We start from the raw sequence: 18,976 nt of genomic DNA on the forward strand, positions 1-18,976 counted from the left end.
CATCCCATCAGAGGTCCCCCTATCCTATCACAGCCCCTATTTCACACCAAAAGCCCTCCCTCCCATCAGAGGTCCCCCTGTCCTATCACAGCCCCTACTTCACATCAAAAGCCCCTCCCATCATTTCAGAGGTCCCCCTATCCTATCACAGCCCCTACTTCACATCAAAAGCCCCTCCCATCACATCAGAGGTCCCCCTATCCTATCACAGCCCCTACTTCACATCAAAAGCCCCTCCCTCACATCAGAGGCCTCCCTATCCTATCACAGCCCCTACTTCACATCAAAAGCCCCCCCCCTTCATTTCAGAGGTCCCCCTATCCTATCACAGCCCCTACTTCACATCAAAAGCCCCTCCCATCACATCAGAGGTCCCCCTATCCTATCACAGCCCCTACTTCACATCAAAAGCCCCTCCCTCACATCAGAGGTCTCCCTATCCTATCACAGCCCCTACTTCACATCAAAAGCCCCCCCCCCCCCCTTCATTTCAGAGGTCCCCCTATCCTATCACAGCCCCTACTTCACATCAAAAGCCCCTCCCATTACATCAGAGGTCCCCCTATCCTATCACAGACCCTACTTCACATCAAAAGCCCCTACCTCACATCAGAGGTCCCCCTATCCTATCACAGCCCCTACTTCACATCAAAGGCCCTCCTATCACATCAGAGGTATATCATATCACTGGTATTTTTTTTTTTCAGGGGGAACGTGGGGGAATGCAGTTCTGCCACCTTCAGCACTGAATGTATATAATGGCAAGGAGTGCTAGAGGGTCTAATGATGTTGACTGCTGGGGTGGGGTATCTATTGTTGCTGGTGGGGTATCTACAGTTGATTAAGTGGAGGTCTTATGTTACAGGAGGTTCAATTGTTGTTGGGAGGGATCTACAGTTGAAGGGATTTTTGTGTCTGGCTGCTGGGAGATCTATTGTTGCTGCCTTAAGTCTATTTTTGCTGGGGGAGGTTTTTTCTTACTGGCTGCTGGGGGGATGTATTTTACTGATTTTCTTGTTCACATTGACAACTTCCATGCAAACTACTTATCGCCATAAAATGATAATTGATTGTGTATTCTCTAAAGAAGATGGTACTGGGAGGTAGCTAGTGGGTGGAACCAAGGGACGGTGCTCAGAGGTGGGTAGGGGGTGGAGACAAATGGTAATTCAAAAGCAGGGGCGTATCCTACGTATCAAGTGCACCATCACATCAGACGTCTCTGATAAATGAGAACCCCCCCCCCATCTCATCAGAGTACCACCATGGCAGAGTACCCCCATCACAGAGTCTCTCTATCTCAGAGCCCCTCATCGCTCAGTCCCACCATTCACACAATCTCCCCCATCAAAGATCCCCCAATTATCCAGCCCCCCCTTCAAAACAAGATTCCTGCCCAAAAATGATTACTTCTTAGAAAAAGTAGGAAACCTTTGTAAAGGGAAAGTGGCAAACCCAAAATGCCATGCTGGGTTTTCTAATTTGAAAGCTCAGGATGCTCAGAGATGCACCCTTTTAATATATGTTTATTTTTAAGTAATCTAAATTATATAAAAGATCAATGTATAATAAAATTAAATACAATTACCAGAAACTTTACAGTTTTTTGTCAAGCATTCATCTGTTACATTTAATAAATTATAAAAACATTCCAAGCCTGGTTAGTTTTAATACAAGCCTGTATCCTGACACTTTCATTCTGTGCCATCTTGTGGTGACTGGGGTAATTACAATTTGCATTTTATGTACTAAAAATAACTTGCGTCCTCTAACAGCTCCACAATGGGTGTCTGTGTTAATGGGTCACCTTTTAAACATGCTTAACATACATATAAATAAAACAGGACACATCATTGCCACAATCAACACAGTTCTTGGATCAATCTCACAGTACCAAAAATATTAAATATTATCCACGGTCTCTCCCCCCTCCCATCCCCTGGGGGGGGGGAGTATTTCAACATAACTGTATATTCTAGATATGGTTCACTTTTTTTAGAGGCATTTGATTTGTTGCCTCCTTGCCCCCTGTTTTAACTCTGTAAATGATGCGCTACCGCAATTCAACTCCATGCATTTCACATGTTGTGGTGCGACCCCTTTGAAAGGACCCAGGTCTGATCCGTGTCTGCCGGTGTCTCCTCATGCTAAGCCACCTGGGATGCTAGACAGGAGCCTGGAAAATTCCTTAAAAGATCTTGCCTTGTCTCTCTTATTTCTCTTGAACCTTGCTCCTCTCATGAACTTCTTATTTTAGCCATGCCTTTTTCCCCTCCGGTTTGCTAGATTATTGTGATTATTGTGTTCTCACAGCCAATATCTCGCTCTTGTCTCTCCTACTGCCATCCATATCTTCACTACCACTCATTACTGACCTTTTGGACTGTTCCTCAACTACGCTTTTGCTTGATCCCAACCTGAAACTATTTGTTCCCGACCTTTGGCTTGTTACTGACCCACGCTTCTGCTTGAACCCTACCTGCTATATTTGTGTAGCACTAACCCCCGAAGGAGCTGCTGGTTAGATTGGGCTTACCGTTACCTTCTTTTTTCTCACTTCACGTCTAGGGGTGTCCCGTGGTAGATGGCCCAGTAACGTGAGAGACTGACGACAGATCCACTTAAAGGGATTTTATTTGCAAAAACGTAGACAATGAACAGTCTCTTAAAATGGGATCAGAGGGTTGGAAAGGAAGTTCAGGTACTCTTAGTGTCAAAGTCAATATTAAAGAACTTGCTTACTTTGACTGCATCCAGAGAATAGCCATTCACAACTGGATGATCACTCAGGTTGGACAGTCCTTCTCTCACAAGGCCTAGCAGCCAACAAGGTGCTAAACTCAGGAACAAGTCTCTGCCACAGACGTTGTTGTAGAACATACAAGGATAAGTCTCTGCCACAGATGTTGTAGAACACGTAGGAAAACGAAACTTGTAGAACACTCGTGTGATACCTGGATCTTTCAGCCAGCTTGGCGATATCCATGAGACCAGATTCTCTTGGGTACTTCAGCCCTTCCAGACTCATACTAAGAAACCAGCCCATACGTGGTCTTCTTCTGAAGAGTTCTCCCCTGGAATGCTTGAAGTACACTGGGTCTCTCCCGAACCGGAGACGGCACCCAAACACCTCAGAATCCTACTTAAGTGTCCTTGCAAATAGATGAAGGATGAACAAACTCTGGACAGCCGCACTCCGGATCAGATGAAAAGTAAAAAGTGCCTTTTATTCCTTCAAACTAAAAGAACCTCACATCACACAGATAACAGCAACAAAGGGAAAAAAGAAAAACAAAATTACTGACGCGTTTCACGCTAAACCTAGCACTTACTCATGGCTATATATATATATAATATATATATATATATAAATATTTCTTTTAGTTTGAAGGAATAAAAGGCACTTTTTACTTTTCATCTGATCCGGAGTGCGGCTGTCCAGAGTTTGCACAAACCAAATAGATGAAGGATGAACAATCAGCCTGCACCTGGGACCCTTACCTGCTTGGAGAACGAGCAATCTCTTGGTGAACTGACCTGGAGCGGTGGTTTCCTATTTTTCTTGTTTAGTTTCCTTGCCTCGGGCTAGCCAGCCCGAGAGTAACTTAAGCACCCAACTGGACCATAGTTCCATGCCTGCCAGAAGAGACAGTGCCCCCTGTGGCCAGGCTGAACATCCCATAGTCCAGTCAGACTGATGCTGAGGTCCCAATTTAGACAATTGTACCCAAACCAAACTGCAGTTCAGGTGTAACCTTAAATTTGAAAAACGCATAGTGTGTGCTCTTCAGGAGCCGGTGCTACATTTGCTACTTTGCTACTGGACCCTGGCTTGCTCACTTCCTGGTGGGGCAATCCTGAGGAGTGCGACCTGGTACTAACATGCAGCAAAAGCCATCTCCACCATGAGGCGCTCTGGTGAATGCTGGTTAGTGCTTAGTCCCCGCACTTCGGGTGAGTCCATGTCATCCACCAGGTTTGAACTTACACTACTGGTCAGTGGGAGTCTCTATACTGCTATAGCTACTGGCCTGCAAGCCTGACCCCTGACCTTAACACCCAACATTTTGAGATGGGAGTGAGGGACACTTACTAGCAAAAGTATGTAGGCATAGGACACACACATGCCATGCCCCCTTAAAGGAGAATTATCTAAAAAAAAAAAGACTAGTTACATCCACAAGGGCTTTTTATTTACCACTACCATTTATATTGACTTATAAAATCTAAAAATGCAGCAATTTAGAATTTGGATGAAAGGTTTAGCACTGGAAGATAAATGGTGCATTTTATATACAACTAAATAGATCAGAACAAAATGAGGGACAGATGAGGAAGAAAGAGGGACAGTGGGACATTACTCCAAATCGGTGACAGTCCCTCAAAATCAGAGACAGTTGGGAGCAATGCGTTCATTCATGCACTGGCACTGCCCCCTGAACACAACATGGGGTAACATTTTTGCTGCAATTGTGAAGCAAAGCATTGCAGCTTCAGCATGTGTTTACCCTCCAGCTACTTTACAGCTTAAGGGGGGGGATGCAGTAAAAACACTTTCTTTTTTCTTTTTTACCACCATCCTACTGCAAGTGTCTTTTTTTCGTTTGAACCAACTTCAATTCTATGAGGGTGGGGAAGAAAAAAGGACCTGGAAGGATGTCTCCCTATTCAAGAACAATTACCACTATCCATTATACTATCCCACCCATACAATGCTGATATCACATGGACAGTTGTACCAAAGTATCACATGTTGAAATTATTTGGCAGAATTCGGTTTTGAACAATATTGATCCACTCAGTGGAAGTCCACATTTAGTAATGACTTCCATGGTAATTACTTAATGGCAGCAGACTCGGGTATACTCTATATATTAGTGATCAAAGCATAATCTGAGCATGGTCTTGCACTCAAGTTTACAATCTAGTAAATACATCACCTGTCAGAGCTGATAGAAAACTAAGATCTGTTTTACGAGATGACGTGGCTTTGATCTCTTGTTACTGTACCATTATGTATGTAAAGGTTATTGACTGCTTATTATTGTAATGACAGCGAGAGGATTTAAAGAACCGTCTGAAGGAGCAGGACACCACCATTGGGGAATTAAAGGAAAAAGTAAATTTTCTGGAATGTCAGGTAAAGCCATGTGATCATTTTAAAGGTATTAGGAATTAGTTTAACACTATTGCATTTATTTATTTATTTTTGTATTATGTCATTCTATTCTATCATTCTATTTATGTTATTTTGTTTGTATCCTAATCTCTCTCTATCTATCTATAGCAAAATAGTTAAAAAAAACTAAAGCGTAGCCACACCTAGGCTAATCTGTTCTATAAACTTTAATGATACATTTTTAGTTTTGTCTGCAAAACAATCTCCAGCTACTTTACAGCTTACAGTAAGTGGGGAGAAGCAGTAAAAACGCCCCTTTGTTAAAGGGAGCTTCCAAATTCTGATAAGTCACAACAACCACCGGGCCAGGGTTGTGGGAAAGAGGGCCCCCCCTGCCCCAAATCCCCTATCCCCCCATGTTGAGGACATGTATAGTTCAGAGTTCAGAAGGGGGAGGGGTCAGTTGCTTGTTACCCCCCCCCCTTTGCTGGCCTGCCGGGCTGCATGCTCAGATAGGGGTCTTATATTGTTTTTGGGGGTCGAGTTCCCCTTAAAGACCACACCAGACCCAAAGGGCCTGGTATGGATTGGGGGGGGCATGCTGTGGTTTTTTTTTATTTATTTTTTTCAGAATTTTTATTTGCCGCGATCCTGTCTTGCCTCTGACAGCTGATGAGTCATCAGTTGTTGAGAACATGGCGGCTGGCTTCCCGGCCAGCTCCTTAACCGGTTCCCGACCAGCGCACGACGATGTAAATCGACAGAATGGCATGGGCAGGCATATTGGCGTACAGGTACATCCAATCTTCAATGCCGCCCTGCGCTGGTCGGGACCCCCGTGAGTCCGGTCGCGGGACCCGCGGACTCGATCGCCGTGGGCATACCCGCGATCGTCTCACGGGACGGCTGAATGGAGGAAATGCCGTGTAAACAGCATTTCTCCATTCTGCCTAGCAACTAGTGACGCTGATCTCTGCTCCATGTGATTGGAGCAGAGATCAGTGTTCACTAAATGAAAGCCCAACCCCCCCACAGTTAGTAACTCACCCCTAGGAACACTTAACCCCTACACTGCCACCCCCTGGTTAACCCCTTCACTGCCAGTGTCATTTACACAGGAATCAGTGCATTTATATAGTAGTGATTACTGTATAAATGACAATGGTCCCAAAAATGTGTCAAAAATGTCCGATGGGTCCCCCAAAATGTCACAGTCACAAAAAAAATCGCTGATCGCCGCCATTACTAGTAAAAAAAAAAATAATAAAAAATTATTAATAAAAATGCTATAAAACTATCCTTATTTTGTATAACTTTTGCGCAAACCAATCAATAAATGCTTATTGCGATTTTTTTTTTTTTTTACCAAAAATATGCAGAAGAATACGTATCGGCCTAAACTGAGGGAAAAAAATGTTTTTTATATATTTTTGGGGGATATTTATTATAACAAAAAGTAAAAAATAATGCGTTTTTTCAAAATTGTTGCTCTATTTTTGTTTATAGCGCAAAAAATAAAAACCGCAGAGGTGATCAAATACCACCAAAAGAAAGCTCTATTTGTGGGGGAAAAAGGACGTCAATTTTGTTTGGGAGCCATGTCGCACGACCGCACAATTGTCAGTTAAAGCGACACAGTGCCGAATCGCAAAAAGTGGTCTGGTCTTTGACCAGCAAAATAGTCCGGTCTGTAAGTGGTTAATAACCAGCTATTCTTTATGCAGATGATGTGGATAATGACAGAACTCTGGATGGCCACACTCCAATGCTAAAACGATGCTTTATTCAAATAATAGGGTGAGTAGTTAAAATTGCGCTATGGACAAATTGTACAGCAATTATTTGCTGCGAGGATAAATGAAGGAAAATTACGAAATCAGATGAATTAAAATAAAATAAAACAAAACTCAAAAAGTTGAAGCTGCCTATGCCTAGATCCTACTTCTTAAAAAAAAGGAGTAGGCCAGAAATATAAAGTACAGATTAAGCTTTGGTGCTAAAACCTTAACGTGCACCTAAGTGCCAAAAAATAGGTGTGTAGTGGTCTAATCAGTGTTATAATTATTTGGCCTAATTTATTGCCCCAAAAAATATTACAACAAATCAATAAAGTGAACCTATGTAAAATGTGTAGTCTCTTGGTGTCCGCCTTGTAGGTGGTATCTACCAAATATCTATATGTATACTTCTTGTGACTTTGTGTTAGTATGAATTAAATTAAATTGAAATAAAAATAGAATAAAATTAAAATAAAATTAAAAATGCCCAATAATGTGCAACCTAAAAGTGCACATGTGCTATGAAAAAATGGTAAATATATCCCATAAAAAATAGATACCACAAATATATATAATAAGTGCAAAAAATCATATGCAAACCACAGACCAAAAATATTGGTGTAAACCACAAAATATTAGTGATCTATAAACTGTGCTCTATACTATAAGTCCCAGACGTGACAGTCCAAAATGATCATAAAAGTAACAAGAAAAAAATGGCAAGAGGAAATCCTTCAATGTCAAATTTTTTTTTTCAAAAACGCATCACTCAGTTACTAAAAAACGCATAAAGTCTTTTCCAGTAAAAGGATAGAACAAGGTGACTAGTGCAGGAAGATTAGGAGCATTCCTTTCCGGTGCGCCACTCAGTGTCAGGGGAATATAATTGCGCTCACCAGACAGAGAACCCTCAATGGGTTAGCCGAGCAGTCACAGTATGAGCCACTGTGTATTTTTCTTTGGGTTCTGCTCCTGCTGTGCTGGGGGAATGTTCGCCCTTTTACTTCCGCATATAGTCCATTAACAGATGCATGAGGGAGGAAACAGAAGTACATCCATAGAGCAACACTGTCTTTGAACTTTTTATTTGCTTAAAAAATTAAATTACTCACAATGTTTAAGAAACAATCTGCCTTAATGTCGGCTGTGCCGGCGTTGCTGCCTGTATATCAATGTAAAGGTGCACGTCCTAGGCCACGTCCTACGCGTTTTGTCAGAGCCACGTCATCTGGAACGGCCATATTGGTGCACCTTATCGTTTAAGTAGGGTGCAGCGCTCCACTGCGCTTGCGCGATGAATCCGATGAATTAAAACTGCATAAACAAATCCATGCAGTCATTTCCATAGAAGTGAAAGAAGAAGAATTAAAATTGCATAAACAAATCCATGCAGTCATTTCCATAGAAGTGGATACAACCATTGTATTCTAATGGAAAAAGAATCAGAAAATAAAAATAAAAATAAAAAAGTAGGTGTCTGTGGTTTGCATATGATTTTTTGCACTTATTATATATATTTGTGGTATTTATTTTTTTATGGGATATATTTACAATTTTTCATAGCACATGTGCACTTTTAGGTTGCACATTATTGGGCATTTTTAATTTTATTTTAATTTTATTCTATTTTTATTTCAATTTAATTTAATTCATACTAACACAAAGTCACAAGAGGTATACATATAGATATTTGGTAGATACCACCTACAAGGCAGACACCAAGAGACTACACATTTTACATAGGTTCCCATCATTGATTTGTTATAATATTTTTTGGGGCAATAAATTAGGCCAAATAATTATAACACTGATTAGACCACTACACACCTATTTTTTGGCACTTGGGTGCACGTTAAGAAAGGTTTTAGAGCCAAAGCTTAATCTGTACTTTTTATTCAAATAATATTTAGGACACAGCAAATGACATCACAGAAAAAGATGCTAACAGCTGAAGCGTTTTCACACTAAGGCTAGTGCTTACTCATAGCTGAACCAGCTATGAGTAAGCACTAGCCTTAGTGCGAAACGCGTCAGGGGTTAGCATCTTTTGCTGTGATGTAATTTGCTGTGTCCTAAATATTATTTGAATAAAGCATTGTTTTAGCATTGAAGTGTTGCCGTCCAGAGTTCTGTCATTATCCACATTATCTGCATGCTGTGGCTCGCACCCGGATCCCTTCACCTGGAGCAATTATCTCTGAGTTCCCAGGACCTGCCTTTGAGCGGTGGTGTATATCTCTATTTTTTATGCAGAGTTCAAATCAGTCAATCATTTTTCAACTGATCCGAATTCAAATCTTTCCAAAAATTTGTGAAAATGAATAAACAAAAACAAATTCCGAAACAAATCAACAAAACAAATTTAGTAACATAACAAATCTTTCCAAAATTAAATGAAATTATTTTTTCTGTTCTGCACATGTTTAGAATGTAGCACCATTCTAGCATAGGTTGCTAGGCAAATTTCGCTTTGGCATCTTTTTTAACCAAGGGAGAAGTAGTTTGTTCTGGCGTACTCGGGGTCTCACAAGTATAGAGTTGATTTCCCCCTGCCTTTGGCATAAGCTTCCCGAGCGTAACGTGGATGTAAACCCTCCATATACCCAGTGAAGTGAACAGCCTCAGATGATACACAGGGATGAAACAAATCTCCCTACATAAGTTTTGCATGTATATCTTTTGTCTTCACCTTGATATACTGTTTAGAAAGTGCACATTTTGTTAGAATTTTCACTTCCTGATTCTCCTGTTGGCGGAGATCATTGCTAGACACTGTGAGACAGCTGACTGGAGGAAAGGCACCACACACACACACGCACACACACACACACGCGCACACACACACACACACACGCACACACGCACACACGCAGAGGTTACCTGTGTATCGTTTAGCTGGCTGCTAATCTATTTAAAGCAACCTCCTCCGACACACACTTCTATCTCCGGGCCTCAGAGTTTGTCAAAAATTGATACCAGATGACGAACGAACGGAGCAGGACAGAGCTACGAGACTAAGTGCTTTGAAGAGACAAAACAAAACACTGTGAATATATGTGCCCAGCTCAAATTTTATGAATCGGGGTTACATCCATGTTGAGGTGGAAGATTCAAACCAACCAGCCTGAATATTTATTGGGCTCCAGCCTATTCCTGGAGGGGACGTGACCAGTAGGGAGCTGGAGAGTTCCAGAGGTGCAATGGCTGTTGCTGTCAGGCAGTCCATAGAACAGTTTCTCCAGGAGGCCTAAGAAAGGTTAGGAATAAAGGTTCAAAAGGACTTTGCTCAGGACTGACACACCACACGTGATCCTGTCCTGAAAGGTGCCATTTCAAATCACTGGGTTGTGTCCGGAGGAAGCTGGGAGGAGGCAGCTGTCCTGGAGATGTGTGAGTAGTGACCTTTCATTGGTCCCTGGGACTGTGTGCTGGACGCTGCACTGGATACTGATAGTTGAACATTAGCACAGGATAACCAGATGCCCAAAGACTTGCCCCATGTTCTTCAGGTGTAGGGCCTTGGACTGTTCACCATCCCCTGCTACTACTAGAAAGACTGTCCTCTGTTCACCAACCATTGCAGAGCATTTTGGAGTATCGCATGCCCTAGTTCCCATCCTGTTCTTAAAGTATTTGTTAACCTAAAAAAAAAAATCCTATTTCTTTAAAGCATGTTATACAGCACAGTGCTTGTGCTGTGTAATTTGCCCCACTATAACACTGCCCACCCCTTTGTAAACTGACCACGGTTAATCATAGCCAGTGAGCCCTGAAACCGTGGTCAGTTTACATGCCTTCGTCATATGCTCTCTCCTCTGTGCTCGCCTCCGTTCTCCCCCCCTTTCCCTCCCTGCCTGTCAGCTCCATGTCTGTGTCCACCCCCCCCCCCTCCTCCTGCTGAAATTACTGTTACATTTTTTACAGTATCTTCTCTGTTTATTATTGTAATCTGCTCCTGTGTCTGTGCCTTATAAAAAATACAGCTATATGCCTGATTTCAGAGTGCTGATCACTCGCGTGATCCGCTGCCCCGCTCCTCTCTCGGCCCCGCCTGCTGTAGCTGTCAGGCCGAGAGAGGTGGCAGATCACATGAGCGCCAGTAGGCGCTCTGAAAACCGTTATATAGCTGCATTTTTTTTTTTCGTTAATAAACCTAGGATACTGAAAATTTTACTTAGTAGGTTAACAACCACTTTAAAGGGGTTGTAAAAGTAAATATTTTTTCACCTTAATGCATTCTATGCATTAAGGTGAAAAAACATCTGACAGTGCCGGCCCCCTCAGCCCCCCCGTTTTACTCACCTGACCCCTCGAAAGTCCCGCGCTCGCCCCCGACGTCCTGGCCGCTGACTGGCTGGAGTGGATGGATTGAAAGCAGTGCAGCCATTGTCTCGCGCTGCTGTGAATCACATCCATTGACGCGGCACGCCGGGGGTGGGACCGAGTGATACAGTGAGCGGCTATAGCTGCCGGCTGTATCACGGTAGTGCGCCCGCAAGTTCTTATCACCATGCGAGGGAGCTCGCATGAACGTGAGAAATACTTGTGGGGGAAGCCGAGACAGCCTCCGAGGGATCCCAGAAGAGCAGGTTCGGGGCCACTTTGTGCAAAACGAGCTGCACAGTGGAGGTAAGTATAACATGTTTGTTATTTAAAAAAAAAAAATTAACTTTACAACCACTTTAAGTTTACCAGCAATAAACCACAAAAAGACAACCCCTAGATTGTGTTGGCACCAGAGTGAATAAACTGTTGCTTGGGTGGCAGGTAGTCTCTGTGCTATCTGGAGTAGATTTGCGTGGCCTATTGAATCACTGTGCCTTCTGTGCAAAATTGCCCACAGCACAAACACAAAGTTTTAGAAAAGATGAACACTTGCTTTTTGTTTTGATTCATTTTTAATTTTAAAGTTTTGTTTAGTTTAGGTTTTACAAAAAAACTTAGATACAAAAAAAAAACAAATGCAAAGAAGGAGATAAAATTCAATAAAAAGAGACCACAGCCTTGTAAACCCACCCGTACGAAGCTAATTATCCCAGTGTTGTACAATGCACTACTCACTCCGCAACTCACAGGGGACAGCAAGTAAATCAAGATTTTGTGATGTAAACCATAACATGTATACCAGCGGGGAAAAATGCATGATGAACAATATTAAAGAGGTATTAAACGTTTTTTTTGAAAACTTTCTGACAGGCGGAGTATTTATGACAGAAGAGGCCCTATCTGTGTCTCATGTCATAAATGCTTCCTCCTGCCTGTCAGCATGCGCAGCTCAGCAAGCATTTACAGCCCTCATCTGCGCTGCTGTGATGTCCCTCCCACGCATGCGCATGGGAGTCTCATCATTGCGGCCTGGCCATTCAAGCGGCCAAAGGCATGTAACCCAGAAGGAAGACTGGGCAAAGATGGAAACACCCAGGACCTGGGTATAACACATCTGGGGATCCCCAAAAATAAGAAATTACAGCAGACTTAACTACCGCTTTAAAGAAGATTCTTGAAATTTCAGACGATGGTAGTTTTTTTGCATTTTTTACATTGTTTACAAAGTTCCTTGTCGGAGTACGTGAAATCAGGAAGGTGACCCTCATGGTAACCCCCTGAGAGAGTGCTTTTCCTAAGGGGTTTACTAATGTGGGGAGCGTCGCCGGGGGACCCCAGAAGACGAGGATCAGGGCCATTCTGTGCAAAACAAATTGCACAGTGGAGGTAAGTATATGTTTGTTATTTAAAAAAAAAAAAACACAAGGGTTTACAAACCCTTTAATCAGAGAACTCTTTGCTTTGAGAAAATACAAAGCTTTCTCTGAATGGTGCCTGTGCTATGTAGCCAACCCCCTGCGTTTAGTAGGCAGCAGAACAACTGCTTAGCATGGGACCTGGAGGCAAGTAAAGAGCACAGGAATAGCAGTGATTACTACCAGCTTCTAGAGGATCCCAAAGGTATGGTATATACAGTTCTGTGAAAAAGTATTTGCCCCCTTCCTGATTTTTTTTTTTTTTTTTTTGGGGATATTTGTCACACTTAAATGATTCGGATCATCAAACAAATTTTAACATTGCACAAAGATAACCTGCGTAAATTCAAAATTCAGTTCTTAAATGATGATTCCATTTACTAAGGGAAAACGGCTGGCCAAACCTGCCTGGCCCTAACTCTTTCTAATCACTGTTAAAGAATTTCAGCCACGTTTTCTTTTCAGAATTGCTTTAATTCAACCAAATTGGAGGGTTTTCCAGGATGAAGATGTTTAAGGTCATGCCTCAGCATCTCAGTCGGAATTCATTCCAGACTTTGACTAGGACACTCCAAAACCTTCGTTTTTTCTTTTAGCCATTCAGAGGTGGACTTGCTGGTGTCTTTTGGATCATTGTCCTGCTGCATTATCCATGAGCTTGAAGTCACAAACTGATGGCCGGACATTCTCCTTCAGGATTTTGTGGTAGAGAGCAGAATTCATGGTTCTCTTAATTATGGCAAGTCGTCCAGGTCCTAAAGCTGCAAAGGAGACCCAGACGATCACGCTACCACCACCATGTCTGACTGTTGGTACGGTGTTCTTTTTATGAAATGCTGTGTTTTACGCCAGATGTAATAGGCTGCACACCTTTCAAAAAGTTAAACTTTTGTCTCATCAGTCTACAGAATATTTGCCCAAAAGTCCTGGGGATAATCAAGATTTTTTTTTGGCAATTGTGAGAGGAGCCTTTGTACTTTTTGGTCAATGGTGGCTTTTGCCTTGGAACTCTCCTATGGATGCAATTTTTTGCCCAGTCTCTTACTTATTGTTGAGTTATGAACACTGACCTTACCTGAGGCAAGTAAGGCCTGCAGTTCTTTAGATGCTGTTCTAGGGTTTCTTTATGACCTCTTGGATGAGTCGTCGTAATGCTCTTGGAGTAATTTTGGTAGGCCGGCCACTCCTGGGAAGGTTCACTACTGTTCCAAGTTTTCTCCATTTGTGGTTAATGGCTCTCACCGTGGTTCGCTGGAGTCCCAAAGCCTTAAAATGGCTTTTAACCCTTTCCAGGCTGATACATGTCAATTACTTTGTTTCTTCTCCTTTCTTGAATTTCTTTAAATTGCGGCATGATGTGTTGCTTTTTGAGATCTATTAGCGTGTTTCACTTTGTCAACCAAATTTCTTGATTCAACAAGTCTGGCAGTATTTAGGCCTGGGTGTGGCAAGTGAAATTCAAGTTTCCAAAAAATGTAGTTAACCAGTTAATTCATGATTTAGCAAGGGGGGAGGCACAATTACTTTTTCACATAGGGCCATACAGGTTTGGACATCATTTAAAAACTGCATTTTGTATTTACTCGGGTTTTCTTTGTGTAATATTAAAATTTGTTTGAACATCTGAATCATTTAAGTGAGACAAATATGTAAAAAAATTAGGAAGGGGGCAGCACGGTATATTAAAAGGGTTATTTTGCTAGTTCTGCCTCTATTTCTTTTATAGAACATATATTTTCCATTAGTTTTGCCGATTCTTCCCATTTTTGGCAAATGGGAAAATAACACAACAAAGTCTATTTCGACAATATATTCGTAGGCTTTCTTTGGGGTGAGAATTTGAATTTGCATGTGTCACCTGAAACTCTCACATAAGCAGAGTGGTATTATAATGGGGAAGTAATGCTGTTTTCTTTTACTAATGATTGATTTCTTTCTGTGATTGATTTTCCACCAGAACAAAGAACTGAAGTATAAAGTAGATCACTGGTCCAGTCCCAGCAAGTTCAAAATCTCTAAAGCAACATCTGTAAAGTAAGATTTGTGTTTTTATTTTTCAATTTTTGAGCTCTCTGACAGTTTGACTTCAGAATAAAGAAATCTCATCGCTTTACAATTGGGAGGTGCAAGAGCAACCAATCGTCTTTAGATTTCCATTTTACAGTTGCAGATTGATGGAAGACCTGGAACACCTAGGGGCATCAATAGAAGTAGAAAAAGTTGTGCCGCCAGAACATAGATTTAAAGTGATGTTGTTACATAGAGACTAGGCTTCTGGACCTAAATGTTGGACTTATCGCTGTACCTACAGTACACAATACCTACAGTTTCACAATCTCTTAAAGTGGAGTTCCATTTAAAAAAAAAAAAAAAAAAAGACAGCAGCTACAAATACTGCAGCTGCTGACTTTTAATAAATCGGACACTTACCTGTCCCAGGGAACGAAGCCCCGCTCGTCTCCCACTCCTCTCTGCGGTGCTGTCATTGTCACTGTGGGTACCTGGGCGCTGCTTCACAGCCGGGCACGCACTGCGCATGCGCAAGCTGCGCTGTGACTGACCGGGTAATCATCTGGGACCTGTGACAGATGATTGCCGGAGGGGGGGGGGGGGGGGGGAGTGATCTCCCTTCCGCCGCCGTGGTGCCCCGGGAGGAAATGGGAGCTGGAACTCTCTAAAAAAAAAAAGGGTTTCCGCTCCCACCCCAAAAAAATACATGCCAAATGTGGCATGTCAGGGGGTCATCTTCCCTTAAAGTGGAAGTTCCATTTTTGGGAAGAACACCACTTTAAACTGTGTGAAATTGTATTATTACTGTAATGGTGAGACGCCCTGGGTTGATCAATATGTTCTATGTAACCAAGGCTTTTAGATTTAAAAGGCTCATCATACACTATAGAATCTGAATGTCCAATCGCCTTTAGTTCTACCATCAACTATTCAGTGCACAGGCCTGTCTGTTGTGACACTGATTGAACTGGTTGTTTAGATTTGTCCTCCTATTACAGAGTTTTGGTAACTAAAAAGTAGATTGCATAAGCTTACAGGAGACGTACAGTCAAAGCTTGTTTGGTTGTACTTTTCCTGTGGATCACAGGAGTGCAGTTCATTCTGCACTGCTGTGACTGGTTTTCAGCAGAAAGCGGGCTGAACTCGCAGAGCCGTTCCAGGCTCAATGGATTGCGATCATATGGTTAGAATTGCCCCCACATGAATGGACTGGCACTTGGCCCGCCGAGAGCCTGAGCCGCTTGCTCCCACCCCCTCCACAGCCCAGCGCTCCAGTGAGCGCAGAGGGGCAGAGCTCTGAGAATCGAGCGATCAGCGGTGTTTGATCATTCGGTTCTCAGTGTTAAAGCCGACAGGGGACAGATGCAGCATCCAGCTAGGTAAGTATGATTCACAAATAATTGATCCACAGCAAACCCAGCAGAGCATGATCCAATTTGCTCCAGCAGGGGAAAAAATTCCTTCCTGATCCCCCAAGAGGCAACCCGATTTAATTGTACATTCTCCCTGAAGTTAAAGTGGTTCTAAAGCCTAAACATTTTTACCTTAAAGCATTCCTTGCATTTGAAATGATGCCCCTGCTGGTGCCTTGCTCTACTACAGTGCCAAAGCCAGGTAAAATTGTGCCTATACAGACACTGCAGTAAAGTAGACCCTGCATGGTTTCCACTGCAACAAAGTAGACCCCGTAGTGTTTCCACTGTGTCCATAGCAGCAGAAAGCAGCTGAACAACTACGAAAATGACCGGCTGCCTACAGAGGGCACCACCTTGCCGCTTAATGGCAGTAGCCTTAAGTGCAGTTAGATCTACATGCTGCACCCAGGATGACATCATTGCTGTTTTAAAGGTTCAGATATGTTGCTGAAAGAACATTTCATTAATGTTAGAATTGCCCCCACATGAATGGACTGGCACTTGGCTCGCCGAGAGCCTGAGCCGCCTGCTCCCACCCCCTCAACAGCCCAGTGCTCCAGTGAGCGCAGGGGGGCAGAGCTCTGAGAATAGAGCGATCGGCGGTGTTTGATCATTCGGTTCTCAGTGTTAAAGCTGGTGGGGGACAGATGCAGCATCCAGCTAGGTAAGTATGATTCACAAATAATTGATCCCTCGCAAACCCAGCAAAGCATGATCCAATTTGCTCCAGCAGGGGAACAAATTCCTTCCTGATCCCCCCCAAGAGGCAACCCGATTTAATTGTACATTGTCCCTGAAGTTAAAGTGGTTCTAAAGCCTAAACATTTTTACCTTTTTTTATTTTTTTTATTTTTTTTGGGTTTGCTTGTTTACTGTCTAAATCTCAATAAAAAGATTTGCAAAAAAAATAAAAATAAACATTTTTACCTTTAAAGCATTCCTTGCATTTGAAATGATGCCCCTGCTGGTGCCTTGCTCTACTACAGTGTCAAAGCCAGGTAAAATTGTGCCTATACAGACACTGCAGTAAAGTAGACCCTGCATGGGTTTCACTGCAGTAAAGTAGACCCTGCATGGTTTCCATTGCAACAAAGTAGACCCCGTAGTGTTTCCACTGTGTCCACAGCAGCAGAAAGCAGCTGAACAACTATGAAAATGACCGGCTGCCTACAGAGGGCACCACCTTGCCGCTTAATGGCAGTAGCCTTAAGTGCAGTTAGATCTACATGCTGCACCCAGGATGACATCATTGCTGTTTTAAAGGTTCAGATATGTTGCTGAAAGAACATTTCATTAATTGCTTTTCTTTTCCAGTGAATCAATGTTTGGCAACCACACCCCTTACTTCATGCTGCTGAAACACAAGAAATCTATGGGGAGCAGCTAATAGTGCCTTAATACCAATCAACTCTCATCTGCTGAACTTGCTGTACTACTTGCTAGAGTTTCTTTTCAAAATCGGAGTCCCCATCGCCTCTTTTCAGTTTGGCGGTTCGCTGTCCATACACAGGGTGGCATCTTGCAGTGCAACATCTGCTTTGTTTGCCGGACCGAGGAGAGGAAGAGTGAGAAGTGCTCGCTAAGGATATGATGTTATCAGAGCAATCAATAATACTGGAGTGCTGTCTCATATCTTTATGTTGTTAAAGAGGAGCTCCAGGCAACTCATAAATTCAACCTCTAAACTGCTGATGGTATTCGAGAAGAGTTTACCGTCTTGTTTCCAGTATGTGCAGGCAACGTTTCAGAGTGCGGTAGCTGGAAACGGACAAGCTCAATCATGTGTATTATTAGTTCTGGACATTGAGAAGTTGAGCATATGGACAAATTCTGAGATTTCATTACTTATAGCAGAAATTCACCCAAAAGAGGAAGTTCCGCTTGTTTGCATCTTCCACCTCTCCACTGCCACATTTGGCACTTTTTAAGGGGGAAGGGGAAGTGCATACCTGTCAAAACCAGCTGCCACTTCCAGTCAGATTGCCACAGCAATATGAGAAGAAGCTCAGCACACCCCAGACACCCCCGCCCTCCACCAGGCCACAGCCCCGTCGAGAAGTGGAGAAAAGTACCTCTAAAAAAAAAAAAAATTAACCCCCTTCTCCCGAAAGGTGTCAAATGTGGCACCGGAGGGGGGGGGAGACGGATAAGTGGAAGTTCCACTTTTGAGTGGAACTCCACTTTACGTGGGTGGTCAGAGAAGCAGTAAAATTGTGATTCAACTGGCTGTTATTGCTGCCCCACTCCTCATATTAACTAGGACTAACACTCTCACATAAGGAAGAGGTAGAAGTCCTCAACCCTTTGTAAGCTCTGACACCATCCAAAAAAGCACTTACACAGGGTTTGACTCTTGGCTCGGGTGGAGGAAAGAGAAGTTGCGGGGTAGCTACATGAGAAAGTTGCACTACGCAGGTCAGGGAATTCTGATTCACTTCAGATGTAAGTTTTTCAATAAGCTTGTATATACTTTATTTAATTTGTGAAATAAAAGACTGCATGATTACTTTGGGTGATGTGTCGTTTTCAAAAAGCATGGAGAGAACTGTGATGCCGTTAACTCAACTTCCTTTGGTCTGGATTTAAAGGTCTTGTCCTTCTCTTTGGATATTAGTGTAGAACACCAGATATGTTCAGTTGTCTGTAACTCTCCAACAAATTGTGGTTTGGGCAGTTGAATTGCTCCATAGAGAGAAGTGAAGAGGTTCTGAAGACGAAGTGGCACTGCCTTCCACCCCAAAACAAACTGCCACTACAGACCTCCAATGCAACAAGAACCTGCTTTCTACTCTCCTGACCTTTGAGGAGCTAGATGCCTCTTCTGTAGAGTACAGCTTAGAACCATAGAGATAATAAAAGAGCAGACGCTATAGCTCAAAGCCGTGCCACAGAACAGGTGTCATCTCTATACAA

The 18,976-nt window shown here is 42.8% G+C and overlaps 1 protein-coding gene across 2 annotated transcripts in view; it reads left to right on the forward strand.

Annotated features, from left to right (window-relative positions):
* CCDC68 (coiled-coil domain containing 68) overlaps positions 1 to 18,569 on the forward strand; it is a 76,628-nt gene extending 58,059 nt beyond the window's left edge. For both annotated transcript variants that reach the window (XM_077462983.1, XM_077462984.1), the window contains 3 exons: positions 5,057 to 5,140; positions 14,596 to 14,672; positions 17,378 to 18,569. In XM_077462983.1, coding sequence (XP_077319109.1) covers positions 5,057 to 5,140; positions 14,596 to 14,672; positions 17,378 to 17,450 — 234 coding nt within the window. In that variant the 3' untranslated portion in view covers positions 17,451 to 18,569. The remainder of the gene's footprint in view (positions 1 to 5,056; positions 5,141 to 14,595; positions 14,673 to 17,377) is intronic.
* The last annotated feature ends 407 nt before the right edge of the window (positions 18,570 to 18,976 follow it).

This window comes from Lithobates pipiens, unplaced genomic scaffold (assembly GCF_037356315.1).
Source record: "Lithobates pipiens isolate NorthernLeopardFrog02 unplaced genomic scaffold, aLitPip1_a1.2 Scaffold_3, whole genome shotgun sequence".
Taxonomy (NCBI): Eukaryota; Metazoa; Chordata; class Amphibia; order Anura; family Ranidae; genus Lithobates; species Lithobates pipiens.